General features: G+C 42.9%; 2 protein-coding genes across 6 annotated transcripts in view; both read right to left on the bottom strand.

Annotated features, from left to right (window-relative positions):
- Positions 1-22,317, bottom strand: part of LOC146519281 (receptor-type tyrosine-protein phosphatase gamma-like) — a 303,364-nt gene that overhangs the window by 64,155 nt on the left and 216,892 nt on the right. For all 5 annotated transcript variants that reach the window (XR_014874022.1, XR_014874021.1, XM_085159100.1 and 2 more), the window contains exons 6-7: positions 14,999-15,065; positions 9,063-9,220 (exon numbers count right to left, since the gene is read on the bottom strand). Coding sequence is in view for 3 of the 5 variants with exons in the window: in XM_085159100.1 (XP_085015226.1) it covers positions 9,063-9,220; positions 14,999-15,065 (225 nt within the window). In the remaining 2 variants the exon portion in view is untranslated. The remainder of the gene's footprint in view (positions 1-9,062; positions 9,221-14,998; positions 15,066-22,317) is intronic.
- Positions 1-22,317, bottom strand: part of LOC146519283 (G2/M phase-specific E3 ubiquitin-protein ligase-like) — a 253,031-nt gene that overhangs the window by 135,860 nt on the left and 94,854 nt on the right. The window lies entirely within an intron of this gene.

Raw genomic sequence — 22,317 nt, 5'->3', positions numbered from 1 at the left:
TTTTCGCTTCACTCCGCACGCGAGCCTTGTGCTTGCGCTGAGCAGAGGGGGGAGGGGCGGTAGTTACACTCAGTAGCACAGGAACAGAGCGGGAGGGAGAGAGAGAGAGAGAGCCAGGGACAACAACGTCACATTAGAAAGGTATAGTAATCATCCACAACTATTTTCAGTTGCAGATGATAAAGGATTCAGAAAGTTTATTCATGCAGGTCCATATGACAGAGAATGTGCATCTTCTTTTTGTTTTCATATTTTAATTTATATTTAATTGTGTTGTGGTTTGCAGTGTTTTGTGTTGTTTCACGTTAAATTTGTTTAAAAGGAAAAAGCTGAAAATTTAAATAGTTAAAAGTTTAAAATGTAAATAGTTGATTTTTGTATTATATGATTTATTTATTACATTTTATGTGGAGTAAATAAATAAAAGTATATTTACAGTGGCCCCTCGAGACAAAGCTCAGAAGAACGTAAAAACTTAGAAGCATGTAAAAACTCCTGGTTACTTCCTGGCTACACAAGCCAGGAAGTAACAACGACCGGATTTGGTGTGTGGTAATAACAGGTAAATGTAATTTTTTTAAAATTATTTGAATATATATGAGTGCTTGTGTATAAATACACAAACAATACACACATGCTTTCAGTTGTGTAATTTAAGTGATCTAGGTAGCTGTTTTGGAAGTTCAGTTAACGCTAGAAATGTGTTTTGGAGTTTGTACGTGTTTTGTCTCTAGAGGCCACCGTATATATTTATATATAAACATATATAAATGAAACCACTTTTTTTTACATTAGTAATTCCTTTTGTGCATAATTTCATATTGTTGTTATTAATAAATTAATTAAAGCAACAAAACAACCTGAAGACCCGGTTCGGAGTCGAAAGAGCCGGTTCTCTAAAAAGAGCCGGAAATCCCATCACTATTTCCCTCCCAGGCTTCTAGACTTCTGATTGACCAAAATTTTGTTTTTAGCCTTTACATGTGGACAGAAATAATTTTTTTAAAACTGCACGTGTGGATGGGATTTTTTAAAAAAAAAATGAAAATGGAAAATCTCTGTTAGAGTGAATTGTTAAATGTTGTCATTTTGATGCTTACCATCTCTACATTGTTTCAAACTGTGTGATCAAAGACATTCCTTTGCTCCCCTCTCCAGCCTGTCGAATGGTGGGGGAGGCTGTAGTGTTTTATTACAGGCACATCCCATGTGAAGGTTCTGTTGTGTTGTTTAGTAAACTTCCTGCCCTTTATGGCCTCACTTGTGTTGTGCATGGTGAACCAAAGGAATTGAGCCATATATAGGGTGTGGGGGAGACTACCCTTTTTATGACCAAGGATGTTGTTAAAAACAGTTGTTATCAGGAAGTCACGCACACAGAAAGACACACTCATGTACACACACACACAATGCCGTATCTTTTGTAACCATAGGGGGGTTTACAATGGGAGGTGCTTGTGTGTACTGTAACTGTTTTCAATAAAAGGTGGCAAGCGGAGGCCTGAATTGAGGTCGTCTGTGGTAGGATTCAGAGTGCTCTGAGACACCGACCGGGGCTTCCCTTGCGCAAGTAAAATCGATCGATCGCTGTTGCCTTGCTTCCTTCCTTCACGGAAATAAGTCTCATGAGTCAGCGAGGTCTAAGTCCCATGATGCATTGAGTTTTTCCTTTCCAGTCACCTTTCTCACTCACTATGTATTAACAGACCTCTCTGCATTTAATCATATCTGTTATTAACCTCTGTCTCTCTTCCACAGCATGTCTTTATCCTGTCTTCCTTCTCTCACCCCAATCAATCACAGCAGATGGCCCCGCCCCTCCCTGAGCCTGGTTCTGCTGGAGGTTTCTTCCTGTTAAAAGGGAGTTTTTCCTTCCCACTGTCGCCAAAGTGCTGCTCATAGGGGGTCATATGATTGTTGGGTTTTTCTCTGTATCTATGAAGCGCCTTGAGGTGACTTTTGTTGTGATTTGGCGCTATATAAATAAAATTGAATTTAATTTAATTAAGTTTACACCCAACAATCTCCATTTTTAAAAATACCCGTGTACGTGTGGACATAGCCTAAGTATATTTATTTGAAAATCAAAATCACCATATCAGTATTTATTCTGAGGTATTTTACAATGTCATGTTACAATTTTAAATGTTCTGAACCATCTCAGGTGGAAGCATTAACTCACCCATCCTACTTAGAATTGGTACTCATAGGTTAATCTCACTAGTATTTGTCTGTTGACATCTCAATTTTAGGGCAATTGTGAAATGAGTCGATACACATGTGTCCACACACACGCAGTCTGTTTGAAAGGAACGATTTTTGGTGAGCTGTCATGTAAGTATCTGAGCATCGATCCACTCTGCCCCCTTTTGCTAACCCTACTTCAACTATCATCCAAAACCAAAGTGTTTCAAAAAGCAAAACTCAACAGGTCCTTGATTTTATTCACTTCAGGCTGAACCTCGTTTCGAAAACCTGAGCCCAAAGCAACCGTAAGTCAATTACAAAATGAAAAGTGCCACTGAAAGTCCAGGAGGTAGCTTACAAAAGCTGTATTCAGGAGTTTCCTGTCATGTCAAATGCTTACGTGCAGTAAAGTTTCAGCACGTCTTTATTGGCAGTGTTAAATTGATTGTACTGCTTACACGTATTATTGGTATGTTGTCCTTTGAAAATAGAATAAACATATTCCTTCCATATACAAACATTTTAAATAAATAATATGTACTGAGCACTGTTATGTAACCTGTAGGTTTGGGTGGGAATTTTGTGAAGTGCTTTACTGAAGTAATGTGGTGGTCAAACAGGTGGTCGGCGGGCTGCACGTGGTCACACGTGATGGCCCTGGTTTTCCTGAGACAGGAGAATCTGGCAGTAGCCTACAGGGGTGGCAGAGGGCAGCCAGGGATTTTTGGGGCAGTGTTAATTGTCCTCTGCGCAGCCCCCTGCGTACCAAACACCCAGGCAGTAAGAGAGTACGCTCTCAAATGAGTGGCAGAAGGTCAGGTTATTTTTCCTCAGGACACAGGAAGTGGAGCTGCTGCAGGACCTTCTTTACCAAGTGGACCAGAAAAAAAAAAGTTTGTTATTGCTATAAACATGCGCAAGATATTGTTCTGTCAGTCTGAATGCCGGATCACCTTCTTATTTGTGTTAAGTAACAGGGCTTAATAATTAGGGTGGATGGATTTTCCTTCTCATTAGGGATCAAGGGGTCACTTCAGGGAGGAGTCTCTGGGAGCTTATTAGCAGAGGATTAGTGTCACTTTTGAGTGTGTGCAATGATGCATCTGTGGTACCAAATACTCAATTTATGTTTTATTTATACAGCACTTTGGAGCTCAAAGTACTTTCTATAAAACCACACACACACACACACACACACACACACACACACACACACAATTAAGTGCGCTGCATCTGCTGAGTTATTCTGCTCAAGCTGGCCTGGTTACACAAGATTTCCTTCACAATTACAACATGATGAACGTAGTAAATAACATCACGTCACACATAACACTGAGTTGAACTGAAACAGCTTCGTAAGTTTATAACCCTTTTCATGATTTCTTTTTTAAGAGATCAGGTAGCTTAGAGTAAATTAATTCTAAGTTGTTTATTTTCAGACTATGTAGTTACATTGCAGATTATTGTGCTTGCAGCATAATGCACTTTTCTTTATATAGCACCTTTCTAATCTTACTGACCACTCAAAGCAGAGCATGTTATTCTACACACTTAAAGCACTTTATGTACGTTGCATCCACAGCTAATTTAGAATAACCAATCAATATAACATGCTTGTCTCTGGAACAGGAATGCCTGAAGGAAACATTCACAGGGATACACAGGCCATCTAAACTGCAGGATATGCAGGAACCTTCCTTTTCGAGTATCTAGGAAACGTTTTACTACAAGACGACAGTGCAAACCACTTTACCACCATGCCTCTTATCAATCCATCTTCTCTCTGGGCATCCTCTGTAGGATTTCTGTTCCTTGTGTGCAATATATATGATCACTCCTGAGCTGTTTTACTATTTCAAAGGTTAGAACTCCCACGACCCATCAAGGACCAGCCGGTGCCTGTCTCTGTCAAAACCTGAGCAAACAGATCAGATAAAAATGCACACGGACATGACTTTCTAATACCACCATTTTTCTTGGTAGTGGACCTGCCAATTCCAGTACCAGAATAAGCAGGTCCACCACTGGTGCCCTGTGCTTTTCACAGATGAGTATGAGTTCACCCAAATGTGATAGGGTCTCAAGGAGATGTGGAAAATGTTACCCTGCCTACAACATCACTCAACATGACAGATTTGGTGGTGGGTCAGTAATGGTCTGGGGAGGCATAGCCATGGAGGGACGCACAATTACTGAAGCCAGGATGCTATACCAGATGTTCTCCATGGAACCATCCAAAACATACTGTCAATGGCAAGAGAATAACATGAGAACAGCCCCACCAATACTGGAGATGAACCAATCCTGTTCTACTGAGCATATGGGAGAAGGACACAGCAGAGGACAACGATGCCCAGTGGCTAGTGGATCTAAGAACAGATTAAAGCACAGTGGCAGACATCCAAGAGCAAGTCTTTGTCTAAGAGCTGGACAGAACAGGCCCTGGCATGATTCACATCTACTGGCTAAAGCTAACTGCACTCCATGACTGTCTGGCAGCACAAATGAGCAAAATGCTAATAGATGAGACACAGCCAGAATGGCTAATGAGTCCAGTCCTAATCCCAAAGTCAACTACCTGACTCAGCACAACATGAAAGGAACCTGTCAGCCATCATAATGTCTAACATGAACAGGCACATTTCAGTACATGGGTGGGGCACAGACAGGAATTTGGCAGAATGACTAGAGGGGCGAAAGATAGAACGGTCACTCGAGACTGTAAGACCAGACTGACCAGCATGTGCACCTCCTGGATTGATTACAGGAACACTTATGACTCAGTCTCTAACACGTGGACCTGAAATGTCTAGAACTATAAAAGATCAATGGAGGGGATGTGGAGAACAACACTGGAGGCTAGCCTCAGCCAGACCATTAACAAAACTGACTTCAGATACTAACTATAGTCTGTGAAGGTTCTCAGTCATCCAGGTCATTGTAGTGTAATGGGGAAGGCTTTAGGACCCAGGGGACACAATGGAGGGTATAAAAGAGGAAGTAGCAGCAGGTGCTCTTCATTTCCACTGACGAGCGGCTGTGAACAATGGTTGTGTGAGTAGGTGAGGAGCCTGAGAAGTTTTGTCTGCTACACAAACGGTTGTTTTAAACCTCTACAGCAGAGGTTCAAGGTACAGGCTGTTTTTCTTTTAGTGCTTTTTAAAAATTTGTTGAAATGCATTTGATGTTTATTGTATTTTATGTTTTTAGTAGTGATTTTAGACGATAAGCCAAGATAAGCCAGGTGTGCAGCAAACAGTTGTCTGCTGGAGGTATGTTAACTTAATATATTTGACATTAAAAAAAGTATATTTATGCGCTATAATCTAATTTATATTGTATTGCCTCCTGCAGGGCAGGCTGCACATGTGAATTTGTCACTGTTTTTTTCCTCCTTGGTTTTAGTAGGGTCACCTTTTAAAACTGTTTTTTATGCCGGGTTTGTTTTTATTTTTACTGGGCTGGTGCAATATTAGTCGGGCAATGTGCAATCCCTGAGCTGGGCTCTTACCTTAGGGGACGTAGGTCTTTTAGAGGTGCTCTGTGTGGAGTTTTAAGAGTGATTTTAGTGCCACCGATTATTGCCTGAACTAAAACACTTAGTGCATGCGATAAGTGTTCTGTTGGGCTCGTATTTATTTGGGATGGATTTGTTTCTTTTAAAGCAACGAGCATCTGGGACCACCAGGGTAGAGCAACCCTCAGGTGATAGTTGCATTGCTGGCAGGTTGCACCAATAACACTATCTTGTGGTCGTTAGTGACCTTTTCCATTTTGATGTTTTAGGCTTTTTTTTTTGCAAACCCTTTGTGTTCTTTTAAAATAATACATTTTAACATATCTGACTGATATTGACTCTCTTGTCCCGTTTATTCTGGGCTCATTCCTGTGAGAGCTTTGGGCCTGAAAGTTTGCACAAGTAGTATAGAGGCCCTTAGCGGTTACTCGGTGGCTTTTACTCGCTACAGTAGTCTAAGGAGCTTGGGAAGAAAAGGATTTTTTTTAAAGTTGCTTGAAGACCTTTCACCTCTCATCTGAGAAGCTAAGTTAATTCCCAATAAAACAAACAAACATCTGTCTCCTATTTTTTGTCACACAGGAAAGAAGCATCAATATCTGATGAGAAGACTTATTTATTTATGTTTGTTTTTTTTATCAACAGGAGAAGAATATCTCTAACAAGTTGATTTGTTCACATTTTCACATCTTAATTTTTAAGTGAAATGTGCATTTTGAGTTTAAACACTATGTATATGGTGACCATTTCCTTTTGCAGTATTTTTGTATGGTGCATTTTTCTATGTCTTAACAAAAGGGGAACAAAGGTGTTTAAGTTCACCTACGATGATTTGTCTTAATTTTCACATGGCATTGCTTGAATTTGACCCTGAAAAAGGCGTATGAACCCAGTTTCACAGTTTCACTCATTGTAATAAAATCTTGTCATGTACGCTCCACTTCTGTGTCAAATCTGCTCTAGGCGGAGTCTGTACGGCTCCGCCCAGAGCGTGCGTCCGCAGAACTGCCTAGAAACAAAATCCGTATTAATATGAACTTCACATTTAAAACGCCATTTTTTTCTTTTTTTCCACTGTTTTTCCCTCACTGACCACAGCAGGGGAATCTGTCCTTATTCAGCCATGAAGCCAGCTCACCTGATTCATCACTGAGCCCAACCGTCACTGGCACCTGATAGTGCGGCGCTGCATATTCTTCCCTTGATGTCACTATTTTCAATCTGTTAATTAGAGTGCTTAAACATGACGTAGACTGCGTCCACAACAAGTCAATACAGCTGTGAATGTGGCTTATTACCAATCAATAACAAAATGATTATTTTATGCATGCTTTAGTCAACCACTCACCCAGAGGATCATCAATCCCAGAAAATTCCTTCTCCTCATTTAATAAAGGCTGTCCTCCTTCCATGGCCTGGTAACTGGTCCAGCCAGAGCTGTATCATTTTGAAATATACATACAACAAGCCAAACCACACCTTGGTCACACCAACCCTTTTCCATCCTCAGGACGTCCAACGCCATCCCAGTCTGGACTGTCAAACTTTAACGCTGACTGTTCCGACAATTCTGTTTATTACAGTTCCTGGTCAGATTAGCCAATCTCTGCACACTGGAATAAACATAATCAACATGGTCAGCTTATTACTGAGTGTAGTTTCCCCATATTATAGATTCCAACGCTTCATCCTCATGTGCTACATTATGTCTTTCTAGATCTCCATTCTGTCTCTAAATTTTGGAGAATTTTATGCTTGGTGTCAAATTTTAAGAATTTCACCATAGGTGACATTTATGGTGTTATCACACCCATCTTACCTTTCCCACTTTTGGTGATATTCCTCCCTCGAATATTTGCAATTACCCCTTTGGTGGCGAGAAACTGTTGGTGTGGTCAAGTGGGTGCTGCAAAAACCAAAGCTCAGGACAGGACAGTTATCAGTCATGTACTTCATACAGAATTTGCATATATTTTGATTTCATATTGATCCTCTGAGTGTAATGGTACATTTTAATTTTAATTTATCAAAACTAAACACAATAGAGTTTTCTTTCTTTACTTTGCTCTTGTTCTTGTGCAGCACCACATCTCAGCACATGCCCCTGTCGGTTATATTCTACTTTTCTAAATTATTGACTATTTCAATGGAGAACCTAAATGACGCGGACCAGTGTTTGTTATTACATATCTCTATTTTGAATGTGAAAGTCTACCATTCCCCTGTTATTCATAGATATTGTTAAAGTTTTGGCTTTTTCCTCTATAAAAGTTAATTGACCTTTTACAGAGGCCTGCTATGGTTAATAGTAACATAATAGTAACCTCCTACTCTACCATCAGCAGTTTCTATGTCGTCGCCTGCAGTGCCGCCATCACCAGACTCACTGCTTGTGGCTGTCATTCCACCAGAGGTCACTGCACTTCCTGGTCCTAACTCACCTGGTCCTGTCTCTACCAAGCCCCGTACATTGTGCCCAATGCCTGCAAAACTGCCCAACGATTTGCAGTTATGTGCCTGCAGCTGCATCCCATTCGGTCGGCATTTGGATCTGCTTCGCCGCCACCGCTGGCTCCACGGTCGGCCCCCTGAACTGTCTGGCCTGCGTGGTCGACCTCCTGAACTGTCTGGCCTGTAGAAAAGTAACACTCCTAAAGAGCCCAGATGAGCGCATCAGAACTGTAGAAGTCCTAGTGCAGGACAGAACCTATATCAGACCTATTTTATATATTAATATAACAGGAGCTTGTTACCCTGCTGGGATAACAAGCTCCTGACCATTCACGGAGGATTTCACCCCAAATCCAGCACACTGAATCTGTACGCTAGAACCACGTCCAGGATAAGACAATGAACATCCACGAGTACATCAGACAACTGACCACATGCTCAGTGAACCTCAGACAGCAGAAACCCAAGAAAGAGGAGCAAGAGCAGCCAAAATGGGAGACACCCACTAGGGTGGTCAAGAATGACTGTGCTAAAATCCTGTGGGACTTCCAGATACAGATGGACAAACTGATGATGGCTAATCAACCGGACATAGTAGGGGTGGAGGAGAGGAAGACAGCCATAGTGTTAGACGTAGCCATAGCAAATGACAGCAACATCAGGAAAAGGGGACACGAGGACCTTCGTGCTCACAGGCCTGTAGTAGAGAAGCCGAGCTTAAGGGATAGACCGCCAGCAGAGGAGAGAGGGGAATGTTTTACATTTTATAAAATAAGTTGTGGTTAATTAACTTCAGCATTAACATAGAATAAAAATAAGGTTTTGCAATATGTTTAAATGAGTGGTGTTATTCTTATATAACTAAGGAAACAAGTTGACACAGCTGTGTCACTGGCATGCTTCTTACCTGTTTGTAAGAGAAGTAGACAGGACTGCTGAAAACGATCCACTCTACCACTTTGCTGCAGGGTGGAGTGGTCAAAGAGCCAGTGTAACGATAATAACTTCCCAGTGAGGATGGCAGCAGGTCCTTAAGCACAAATGGCTCCAGAAAGGTCTCCTTTTCTGTTTGAAAGATAGTAGGACATAGTTTCAATCAATGCAATATAATCTATATAACAAGCTTTATTTCCCTGCAAATTGAAGTGGCAAGGGTTCAGACTTAGGTTTAATGTCTTGATTTCCTTTGATTTGTGCTTTCATAATTTAGCATCCCCAAGAGATGACAGAAAACATCATATGAAGTAACATTGTCAACTTTGACATAACTTAGTGTTTCACTCTTTAACAAAACGCCCAAGAACATGGGTGGGTAAAAAAGCTTTGAAGATGATGAAAAAAGAAGAAAAATGTTGGCAGAAGACACCATAACAAAAGACACCTGTGCTTCTTTTACAAACTGCCTTGCAGTTTGTTGCAAGGTAGCCAGTGAATGTCTCTGCACCATCGATGTGAAATCAAAAGGCTGAATGAAAGGCTCTAATAGCAAACACAGGGACCCAGTGTCTTTGCAGGTGTACAGATGGAAAGGTTCATTATAGCAATGATATCCAGGAATGATGAGAAACGCGAGTTGTGGTGGCTGGGAGGACCATGTGGTTTTCTTTTGTCAGGTTATTTATTTATATTTAATGTTTGTAGAAGTTACATGTTTCAGATCATCAAACTAATTTGACTATTAGACAAAGATAACACAGGTAAACACAGAGTGCATTTTCGAAATGATGATTTCATTCATTATCCAAACCCACCTGGGCCTGTGTGGACAAGTAATTGCCCCTCTTGTTAAATCATGAAGTAACTGTGATTAACGACATTTGTTGGAATGTTGAGCTCAGTTTCACTCAGGCTTGATTACTTGCTGTTGAATCAACGCATCACTCAGGATCTGTTTGACAATGTGAAGGAGGCTAAAAGATGTCAAAAAGCAACACACCATGCCACAATCTAAAGAAACAACTGAGGATCTATCAGTCTGGAAAGGCTTATGTTTTGAAGGAAGGCTCAGAGGAGGTTGAGCTTGTTACCATCATGGGCTCATCCGGTCAGGATGAGAATGAACAGTCAACAATCACTTGCAAGTTTCTTGTTTTACTGAATAATGAGCAAAAGGAAAGACACGCATGGACTGCTAACTGAAAGGAAATAAAGGAAATAAAGTGTGTCACTCAGTCTGTCCCTGTGTTTGCTATTAGAACCTTTCATTCAGCCTTTTGATTTCACATTGATGGTGCAGAGACATTCACTGGTCAAGTGATTTAAATTTGTCCATGATTTAAACAGTCCAGCGCTGCTCCTGACGAAGGGAAAACCAATCCTGCAGGGAGACCTACCTCAGCACCTGTGCAGGTGAAACCAAAGGGAAGATTTGCTTTATTTTCTAGTCTTTGTCTTAGAATGAAGTTGGTTTGGAAACATATTCAGCGATGCTTCATCCCCTGCTTTGCGTTTCTGTAGGCGCCCGTGCTAGCAGTGTCCAAGAGTCTTGGGTTTTTTTCCCCCTTTTCATCCCGCGCCCCCCCTGCCATGGCTCTGCACCCCCCCTAGGGGGCGGGCCCCACACTTTGGGAAGGTCTGAGTTAGGTGGAGATGCTGAGCTACTGATGTCAGAAGCATGGTACGTTGGGAGCCATCATCAAGTACTGCATATGTTTCAAAAGTTATTTTGCCGTCTTTTGCCAGGAGCACTTTCACAAATTTTAACAGTGCACTAGAACAGTCTCTAGGTCTATCAAGGTACAATGTCCTCACTACAGGACTAACTTCAGTTAGTTCAGGTCTCTGATCACACAGGATCTGTAGATGTCATCCCATGCAGGTGACAAAGTCTTCTCTCAGATCACACTTTGCAGCCTGAAGAGTCCTAGCACAACGCCACCACCATTTGTTTCTCTTTATCCAGTTTATTTTCTCATCCTTTGTTTTGTGAATAAACTCAGGACACTTGCTAATGTGGTGTTCAGGTGAGCAGCAATATGCACATGTTGCCTTAGTCGTTACAGTAGGGGTGGGCGGTGTAAACGGTATACGGTAGAAACGATATAAATTTGGCCAACGGTAGAGATTTTGATGGTGTCATCAAGCTGCACCTGTTTTAGTCGAAAGCATTGCAGTGGCTGCAAATTACAGTAATAGCAAAGCACTTTTGGAATATGGGAAAGCCAAAAGCTGCGCTTTCTGCACTTCTGTACCATTGATTCATTCATGCTGAATTCTCTCACAGCTGCTCTGTTCCCATGTTGTTGCAATATATTAATAACTAACCTCTTATTGTAGATGGATTATCTCAGTTGTTCTCCTGACTGAAGTTTGGTCCGTTTATAGCACATGTGTCAAAGTCAAAGTCAAAGCCTGCAGGCCACATCTGGCCCGGCGTACATTTATATCCGGCCTGCGAGATGTATTATTATTGTTATGCATGGCCCGGCAATATGAGGCGCTAATAATATACAAACTACAGATCCCATAATGCAGCGCTGCAGCCTCCTTGGCTAGGCTAACTGGGAACATTCCCGCGTCAATCAAGTCAAACTTCTGCTATTGTGAAGCTAGCCGCTCACAATGGTGGAGAGAAAAGTTGATTCTGAAAGCAGAGCCTTTCAGCGCCAGTGGGTGACTGAATATATGTTTACAGACATGCTGGTAAACCCGTGTGTCTTATTAGTGAATAATGTGGCTGTAATTAAGGAATTTAATTTAAGACGGCAATACGAGACAAAACGTCCGGATAAGCTGAAAAACCTAAATGCAGAGCAGAAACTACAGAAAGTAGAAGAGCTAAAGAAGAATCTGACATTTCAGCAGACGTTTGTCACCAGAGCAAAATCACAAAGTGAAGCTGTTGTGAAAGCAAGTTTTATTGTAGCAGAGGAGCCAAATCAGCCCGGTGCCACTCTGAAGAGCTGCAGGATGAAGCTGTGCGACGTCTTGTGTCCAGACAAAACGCAGAGTTTGGCAAATGTGAGCCTGAGGAGAAATACGATTGCTGGTCGGGTTTGTGAGATGGCCACTGATTTAAGAACACGGTTGTGTGAAAGAAGCAAAAACTTTATTGCATACTCTCTTGCTGTGGATGATAGTACAGACATGATGGACATTGCACAGCTGGCCATCTTCATCCGTGGAGAGGAAATATTGGACATTAAATCGATGCATGGGACAACAACAGGAAAAGACATTTTTAAAACGTATGTCAAAGTGTAACAACATGAAACTGTCCTGGGACAAACTTGTTGGACTTGCAACAGATGGAGCGCCAGTGTTGTGCGGTGAAAAAAGCGGACTAGTCAGCAGGATGCGAGTAAAGATGCAGGAGGAGAACTGTACCGGTGAGTTAACAGCATATCACTGCATCATACACCAGGAAAGGCTGTGTGGTAAAGTCCTAAAAATGGAGCATGTAATGATCACCGTAACGCAAACTAAATTTTATCTGAGCTAAAAGTTTAAATCACCGTCAGTTTCAGTCTTTTATGTGGGAAATAGATTCAGAGTTTGCCCACATTCCTCATCATACAGAGGTCCGCTGGCTGAGTTGGGAAAAAAATTCTCAATAGAGTTTTTGAGCTCAGCAAGACTAAGGAGCTTGGAAAGAAAAGCGTCTGGACTTCTTTGAGTTGCTTGAAGACGTTAAACCTCTCATCCGAGAAGCTTCTTCAGTTCTAAGCTCAGCAAGGAAACCTGTCAGTTCATGGACATGTATGATGCGGTGAAGGCATTTCAAGTGAAGCTGTCACAAATGCACCAGTGCAACCTGCCTCACTTTCCCGGTTGCCAAGTAATGCTGAACCAAGTCAGCGGACTTTGCTGAGCTGCACCTGTGCAGATTCAGATGGAGCTGCAGTGTAATGATGCACTCAGGGAAAGTACGACACTGAATGTCCCGCACAGTTTATTAGCTCCACTCCTGAAGCAACGCCCAGCTCCATCTACATGCAGCTCCAACCTTGTGATTTCTTTCATTTATTTTTTTCTGCGTTTTTTTGGCAGCATGTTCATATTTCTAACTTACATAATTTTGACAGGATATATTTTATGAAGAGCAAAATATTTAAAGTTAAAGTTTATTTTTTTTAAGTTTATTTAAACTGGAATAATATTCCTGTCTGTTTTTATTCATATTTATGTTTAAAAAACATTGTTTTAGTGTGTTCAATAAATGTTTATCTTGTTTGGCCCGCGACCTAAAGTGTGCCTTGAGTTTTGGCCCCCTGTGCGATTGAGTTTGACACCCCTGGTTTATAGCATCCTGCCATGCAATTGCATTTGTCCCTAACCACCAGAAACCCTCACGTTAACTTTTATCGAGTGGAAAAAAGTTTGTGTTCATCCTTCAGCTTCACTGTGCTAATGTTATGCTAACGTGGCTGTTTTGCTAGCGATCACGTAGAACATCATTATATACCAGCTAGTCCGACTTCAGTAACACTACAAAACGCCACTCCTGTTTAGTTTCCTGTCTTCATTTACGTTAGAAGTGATAGCAGAGCAGGACGTTTGAATTTTTTCAGAAATCTCCCAGTCAGAACATGCTATATCATGCTTAGGTAACTAGCGAAACTAGCGAGCTATGGATGCCTGGATGTTAAACTTCATAGTTACACCTGGTAAAGCAGCAACGCTGATCATTTTATTGAAGATGAAAGAATTTAGACAGTTTTTAACTCTCAGTGATGCTGCAGTGTTTGTTTGACTTTGGAACCTGAAGCGGAGTTTAGGACCCAGATTACTCCCAGATTTACGCGCACCTTAGTCCGACAAATACGGCAATAACGACGGCCCGCTTGCATGTTCTACAAAAAACTGTGCTTTGTTGTGTATCTGACGGACGAAAGCTAAACCAGTTCCACATCACTGAAGTTGCACCATTTTTACAAACTAATTCTGGTTCATCCGTTTCACTCAACAATCCGCTTTCACCCTTCTCGTTTTCTGTTGCCGCCGTGATTTATTCGGCCATGTGCGTATGAAAACAAAGGCACTGCGCATGCGCGTTTTACCCATATTCTATTGCGATATTTCATTTTCTTATCGTTGTCTAACATTGTACCGGTATTACCGTGAACGGTATAATATGGCCCAGCCCTACTCAGAGGCAACTTTGTTCAGTGAGTTTTCATGTAAAATGCAACAAGGTATGAGGTTCCCTCTGATTTCTTCCTGTTTAAAGTGATTTCTTTCTCTCTTGTGGATGCTTATTCATAGCATATCATCTGATCCTCTAACGGTGAAGATTTTCACCTTACAGTATATTTGAATAAAATGGAAATGGACTAAACTGATTAACACTGGATGCTACATAATTGACATGCTATGATTTTGCTTTGAAATTATTTAAAAGCCTTTATTATGTTTTGCACTATAAACAACCAATGTTTTAGTCTATATTTCAACACCGTGGAAAGTCAGTGCCTATCTTCCAGTGAATTATGAGATTAGCAGCTTGGCCACCCATGACTCTGTCACTGTTTTACCACTGTTCCTTTCTTCGGACCACTTTCGATATATGGTGACCACTACAAACCAGGAACACCCCACAACTGCATTTCATCCTTTTGTCAGACTTGCTAAAATCTGTATGGTTGTCAGTTCTTCCTGTTCTAATGCATTCACTTTAAGGACACAATATTCACTTGCTCACAAATATATCCCACCCACTAACAGGTGCCCTGATGAAGTGTGTGATTCGCCTCACCTGTTATCCTTATCCTCAGAATTGTTTTTAGTTTAAAAGAAGATTTTGACGGATTTCAAAAATATGTTTTCTCTTGATTTTATATATTAGGGAAAATCTACACTATTGAAGTCCTTCCTCTCTCAGCACTAACTGGACCTGCCACTCACCATGATGGACCACACCCTTTAGGCCATGGATTATGGGGTCAACGGCAGGATTGTCCCTTCCTCCCACCTAAGGAAGACAAAATAAAGATATTTATTAATTGTGAAAAACAAATACTGAGAACATAAGCTTTGTAAATTATACATTTAAATGTTTATAAAATAATTTTAAAAAATAGTCTACAGTGTGAAGGTCTACAACATTAACTTCCGCTTCTGTTTCATAAATCCATGAAGGACAACAACAGTACAACAATATAACAACATTATTCAGTTTTACACATTTGTTTTTGCTAAATTTTGCTGTTTTCTGTGCAGTGCACTTCTCACTAATTTCACCACAATGATGAACTCCATTGAAATATGGATTTTTGTTTATTTATTTAATTCAGCTTATGGCAGCTGGGATAGGCTCTCTCCCCACGTCCCCAAATTGGATAAGTGAAAGAGGATGGATGGATGGATGAGTTCAATCTGAAACTGGTGCCTCCAATGGTGTAGTGGTTAACAGATTTTGTTAGTAAATGAAAGATTCAATTCTAGCCATTGACAAAGAATCCCCCTCAGAAACTTTGAGCAAACAGGAGATGAGAGGAAAAAAACACAAGTGTGATTAGAAGAAACAAACAGCAGCATTTAACAACCTCTTTAAGGTCTTTTCTATCTGAACTCACATTATGTGATGTCAGGAATGTGTTTTTCATTGTCTTCAGTTAGAGCATCACTGTTGTAATGTGGACTGGAAATCAACAGAAGGCATAACAGGCAGTGAAATAATAGCAAATAACTGTATTTTGTCCAGACTGAAATGTTTCAAGGACACAGGTCTAGTTTAACATTTGAAAAGTTTGCATTTAAATTCCCGTAAGAGACATCTTGGAGAGCCTTACAAAAGGCTCTTGGAAAGAAGTGCTGTTAAATGGCAGAACACTGTATTCCTTCAGTAAGTGAGCTCTGCCTGTCATTTAATCATCAGCTATTATTCATCTCTGGCCCTTATCCACATGTCTCTATCCCATCTTCATCCCCTCGGCCGGATCGGATGTGGCCTCCTGGAGAAGGGCTGGACATCTCAATTTGGAGTTGTCCTTGGTTAGAGGCAGCAGGCTGGGGTATGCCTTCGGGGGTATCCCCTCGGCTGGCTGCCTGTAAGTTGGGGTTTTTCCCGGTGGATGACAGGGTTTGTTCCCTGCACCTTTGGGTCAGGAAATGGGTCCTGACTGTCATCTGCACTTATGTAACTGGCCTTCTTGGAGTCCATGGGTGGGGTGCTTGAGAATGCTCCACCTATTTACATAAAGTGCAGGTTTTGTCTCTTAAACCATCAGGGAGACAGGCCAGGATGGCACACAGGCATGATGAGCAGAGGAAGTGGAGGAAGCCAGAATATGGAGAAATCAAAAAAATTTCAAAGTCAAAAAGTACCGACTACCAGACTTACAGGTAACCGGTAGACCAAAATAGGACATAATTAAATACTCAAAGGGCTGATCTAAAACTAGGATTGGGCACGGCAGAAGAGAACTTTTGTACTGCGTTGGCTTGCCTTTCAACCTCTGAGTAGAGGCCGAAATGAGGTTGCAAATACAAGCGGCAGAAATGAGTTGGTGAGGAGTTGAGTCATTTAAGAGGGACTCAGAGTAGGGATGCCACTCCTCTACGTCAGAAGGTGCAATTTAAGGTGTTTGGGGCATCTGATTAGGATGCTTCCTAGCTACCTCCTGGGTGACACGCTGCAAAGATCTCTCAGCTGGCCAGGGAACACCTTTGGGGCATCTTTTCCAAGGTCTTGTCTGTTGTGGTAGAACCCAACCTCTATTGATCCTGTGCTTGGAACCTGTTCCTATTACCATGATCTAATCAGGGCAGAGCAGTCCATCTATGTCCAGTCATTAGAAGAATTTATCGATATCAGCCACTTCTTCTATCTACTACTGGTATATGCCATACATGGCTCAGTCCTTACATGATGGTTCCTTTTCTTTGTTTCTATACAGAGCTGCTTATGGAGGCACCAGCATCAGGTGGCTGCTCTCCCCAATCCCTCAATCCAAACTGTCCCTGATGCTCAGTACCTACACTTTCTCTTTACAAGTTCTATTGGGGTTCAGTTATTCCTGAGCACAACCAAACCATGATAGCTAAATGAAAACAAATGTATCATCATGTTGATTGTGGCTTTTATACAAAAGCATGTTAAAGATGTTGTACATCACCTGCTTCACAAACCACCAGCAGAACTCATCCCCCCTAATTCCACTAATACGTTTTTTTTTTTCAACTTCAATATGTGTGCTGCCCATGAAAAGAAACGGGAAACAATTAATTGTAAGGCAACGTGAGACAGCCTCAAACTAACCCAAAAAACATAAATTGTGTAGTTATTTCAAACAACTGAACAAGTTAAGAACTGGAACTACAATAAACACCTGGTGAGAGAAACAGGTTATATAAATGGGAAAGTGGATAAATTCAAAGCTACCATAAAGACACAGTGAGACTATGGCAGACAGACTCATTTAGGACAAGAAAAAAAGAAAGGAGGACAGTGGGAATTAGAGTTTTATTATTAATCCTTGTCTCTGAAGGCCCACAGGCTCGTCCCCTGAAATCCTCAGCCACAGTGCCTTACATTACAATGTCCTACTCCCAATTTCTCTTTCCATCCACTTCTCCCTTTTCAAACATGTACCCTCTCTCTCTCTCTTCATTCATCCCTAAAGCTCCCTTTTTCTCTCCAGGGACAGGCTGATGCAGTGACAAATTAGAGGAAAAAAAGAAACCACAGTTGAATGTGACATGTCCTCATATTTTTTTCCCTATAAGAAGTCTCTCTCTTTCTACAGTGATTCCTCTCACGGTAATCCATCCAAGTTGATCTATTTTGAAAGTTGGTGACCTTCACAGAAGTAACATTTTAGTGGCTTATGTGACATGTAGATGGTGGCACAGATATACTTCTGTTTTACATACTGCTTCTGTTTTACGTACTATTCTAGCTCTAAAGCTCTTTAACAATTAAACATTGATATGGATTTAATGAGTTCAAGTCTCATGTAAACATTGGAATTATAGTTCCAGTATCAGCTAATAAAATGCACTTTTTAAAAATGTTTAAAGTAAACTTGTTTATTGTTTCAATGAAGAACAATTTTAGCAGCTTAGATTATATTTTGCACTGAATCTGGATGGCTGCTCAGATAACTGTTGACTTTGGTGAATTATCTTTCAAGAATTTAGCAGTATAACTAATTCTTGTGACTCAATACTACGGCTCATGGAAACGGCCTCCGCAAATCGCTACCTTATCGTGGTGGAGGGGTTTGTGTATCCCAGCGTTCCCAGGGGCTATGTTGTCTAGGGGCTTTTGCCCCCTGGTAGGGTCTCCCATAGCAAATTGGTCCTGGGTGAGAGACACCGACAAAGAGCGATTCAGAAACCTCCTATGAGAAGACCACAGAGGGAACAGTTCACCATGCCCGGAATAGAGTTACCGAGGCCCCTCCCTGGAGTCAGGCCTGGGGAGGGTGCCCGAGGGCAAGTGTCTGGTGGCCGGGTCCCAGCAGGTCTACCACCAGCAGGAGGCACTGTAGGGTTCGGGTGCATTGTGAACCGGGCGGCGGCCGGAGGTCCCCGGCTACCAAGACTGGCAATTGGGACTTGGAACAGTGGGAGAAGGGGAGAGGAGCACTGAAGGGACTTGCACTGTGGATAACTGTGGATTGGTTTTGGCTTCACTGTAAATAAAGACACTGTTCAACTTAAACGAGAGGTCCACGTCTGGGTTCGCTAACTCACCATCCTTAACAGAATACTCCAGCCATCAACATGGATCCAGCGGACACTGTCCCAGTTGCGGGAACTCTCGATTCAAGGTGAGATGTTGGAACGCCATGAAAAAATGATGAAGCATGTTGTTGACGAACAAAGTTGCGGCAGCTGGTTGCTGAATTAAAAGAAATTTTGCTAACTCCACCTGGGGCCGCAGCTAATGCTCCGCCGCCTGGACCGTCTCTTAGCACAGCTGCTGCTTCTCCTCTGCTGATAAATGCCCACAGTCGGGAAAAAAGGCTGCCCGTCAGTAGCCGTGGGGATATTGACGGGTGTCACTGCAAACATCTTGCCCCACCAAGTTAATTTTTCAGTATTGTATTCACCCATATAGTGCCCTAATCAATTCAGGGGTTTTGTGGATGAAGCCCTGGCCCAGAAGTTGGGTATAACTGTTGAACCCTTACCAGAGTTCCTCCAGGTGGCGGCTCTTAATGGTGCCCCCTTAGCTAGCATCACCCATCGCACTACAGATCTAACTCTCTCTCTCTCCAGCAACCACATTGAACAAATCAGCCGGTTCCTGTTCAAGGCTCCTCACACTCCACTAGTTTTAGGTTACCCCTGGCTCAAACACCATAACCCACAGATCGATTGGAGGAAGGGCAGGATAACTGGGTGGAGTTCTCAGTGTCATGAACAGTGCTTATGTTCTGCTACAGCTAGCCAGATGCCCACAAGTCAGTCTTCACCAGACGCTTCACCCAATTTGACTACAGTTCCGGCTGAATATGACGACCTAGCCCAAGTGTTCAGTAAGGAAAAGGCCAAGTCTCTTCCCCCCCCCAAATCGTCCATACAATTGTGGGATAGACTTGCCTCCCGGCGCTCCCTTGCCCACTAGCCGTCTGTACAGTATCTTGAAACCAGAGCGTGAGGCAATGGAGAGCTACATAACAGATTCACTGGCAGCCGGGATAATCTGGCCGTCCACCTCTCCGCTTGGGGCAGGTTTCTTCTTCGTTGACAAGAAAGACAAGACACTCCGCCCCTGCATTGACTTCCGAGGTTTAAATAAGATAACAGTTAAGAACAAATACCCGCTTCCTTTACTCACCTCTGCTTTTGAACTCCTTCAGGGAGCAACCATCTTCTCAAAACTTGATCTCCGCAGTGCTTATCATCTGATTCGGATCCGCCAGGGGGATGAGTGGAAGACGGCGTTTAACACACACCTTGGGCACTTTGAGTATTTGGTGATGCCATTCGGGCTCACAAATGATCCAGCTGTTTTTCAGGCCATGATAAATTATGTTTTACCGGACCTCATTTATCACTGCGTTTTCGTTTATCTAGACGACATCCTCGTGTTTTCCCAGTGAAAGTAAAGGAGGTGGTGGAATGGCCCGAACCCAAGAACCGTAAGCAGCTGCAAAGGTTTCTGGGATTTGCCAACTTCTATCGACGGTTTATCCGCAATTTCAGTCAAAGTCGCCTTGCCCCTCACCAAACTAACCTCTCCTAAGCAGCCGTTCCAGTGGTCTCCCGGCGCTGAACAAGCTTTTGAGAAACTCAGACACCTTTTTTCCTCAGCTCCAGTGATGGTGCAGGCGGACCTCAGTCAACCCTTTTTTGTGGAGGTGGATGCTTTGGACGCAGGCGTGGGGGCAATCCTATCCCAACAGGTAAACGGAGAGTTACACCATTGTGCCTTTTTCTCTCAACGTTTATCTCCTGCAGAGAGCAATTATGACATTGGAGACCGGGAGCTCCTCGCCATAAAACTGGCCCTCGAAGAGTGGCAGCATTGGCTCGGCAGTGGTAATTTGGACAGACCACAAGAACTTAGCCTATCTCCAAGCATCCAAGAGACTGAACGCCCGGCAGGCCAGGTGGGCTCTATTTTTCACATGGTTTAACTTAACAATCTCTTACAGACCCTGCTCCCACAATCTCAAAGCAGATGCGTTATCACATCAATTCACCCCGGATCTTGACCCTGAAGAGAAGGAGAAACCCATTCTGCCCTCCTCGTGCTTTGTGGGGGCTCTGACCTGGGAGATAGAGAGGATCATCAAGGACGCTCAGCTGTCAGAACCTGATCCAGGGACAGGGCCAGAGGGGAGGATGTTTGTTCACACGGCAGTCTGAAGTAAGGTCCTTCACAGGGCCCATACGGCCAAGTTCGCCTGCCACCCAGGTAAAAACCGCACTACTGCCTTTCTGCAACATTTGTTTTGGTGGCCAACTTTAGGGAAGGACGCTCAGGAGTACGTGGCGGCTTGCCCTGTTTGTGCCTGTAACAAGGCCCCCAGTCCACCTCCTGCCGGCCTCCTTTGTCCATTGCCTGTACCCGTGGTCTCATATCACACTGGACTTCATCACTGGTCTCCCACCCTCTGGTAACACGGTCATCCTGACCATCATTGATTGCTTCTCTAAGGCTGTTCATTTCATCGTTCTGCCTAAACTCCCTTCAGCCCTGGAAGCTGACAAGATTCTGACACAGCAGGTGTTCCGTCTCCACGGTGTTCCCCAAGATATAGTGTCCGATCGGGGTCCCCAGTTCACGTCCCAGGTATGGAAGGAGTTTTGTAAGGAACTGGGGGTCAGCTTATCTTCCGGCTCCCACCCTCAAATTAACGGGCAAACGGAACGAGCTAATCAAGAACTCGAAGCGATGCTACGTTGTGTAGTCTCTTCCAACCAATCGTCATGGAGCGATCAACTGGCTTGGATTGAATATGCCCATAATGCTAGCACGTCGGCAGCCACTGGATTTTCCCCATTTGCGGCCTCCCTGGGGTACCAGCCCCCGCTTCTCTCTGTGTTGGAAGGGGAATTGACGGTTCCTTCGGTTCAGCACCACATGCGGCACTACCGACAGGCATTGGGCGCCACCCGAACCACCCTGTTGAGGACCGCCGAGCAGAACAAGAGAACGCCACCGCGTTCCGGCCCTCGCATACCGGGTCGGGCAACAGGTATGGCTTTCTGCAAAACATGTTCCTCTAAGGGTCAAGTCAAAGAAACTAGCCCCGCGCTTTATCGGTCCCTTTTCCATTCAAGCAATATTGAACCCTGTGACTGTCCGTTTAGCTCTTCCCCGTTCCATGAGAATTCACGATGTCTTTCATGTGTCCCAGGTGAGGCCAGTCCGGACCAGCCCTTTGTGAAAACGTGTTGCGCAGGGCTCCTCAAAAGGGCTAATTTTTTTCATATTTCAATCACTCCAAAACTAACAAACTTTCAATAATGTTACAATAACATGCCCGTGTGCTGCCCTGGCACACTTTTTACATCTACAAAGCTACGTTGTGCGAAATATGAGCAAAACTAGATTGGGAAGAGAGCAGGCCGCAAAAGCTTCAAGCCACGCTGAGGACTTAATAGAGTCCCATGCCTTATGTGGCTCACCAGCGCCTCCCTGAAGATTCATTTAAAAAAATGGTCTCTGACCAAATACAGTATTTTTTAGAGACAAATCAAACTCAAGGAATGAAAATGAATTTTATATGGGAGGCATTAAAGGCCTATCTCAGAGGGAAGAT

This window comes from Neolamprologus multifasciatus, chromosome 5 (assembly GCF_963576455.1).
Source record: "Neolamprologus multifasciatus chromosome 5, fNeoMul1.2, whole genome shotgun sequence".
NCBI lineage: Eukaryota > Metazoa > Chordata > Actinopteri > Cichliformes > Cichlidae > Neolamprologus > Neolamprologus multifasciatus.
This window is presented reverse-complemented; position numbering and strand designations above follow the sequence as displayed.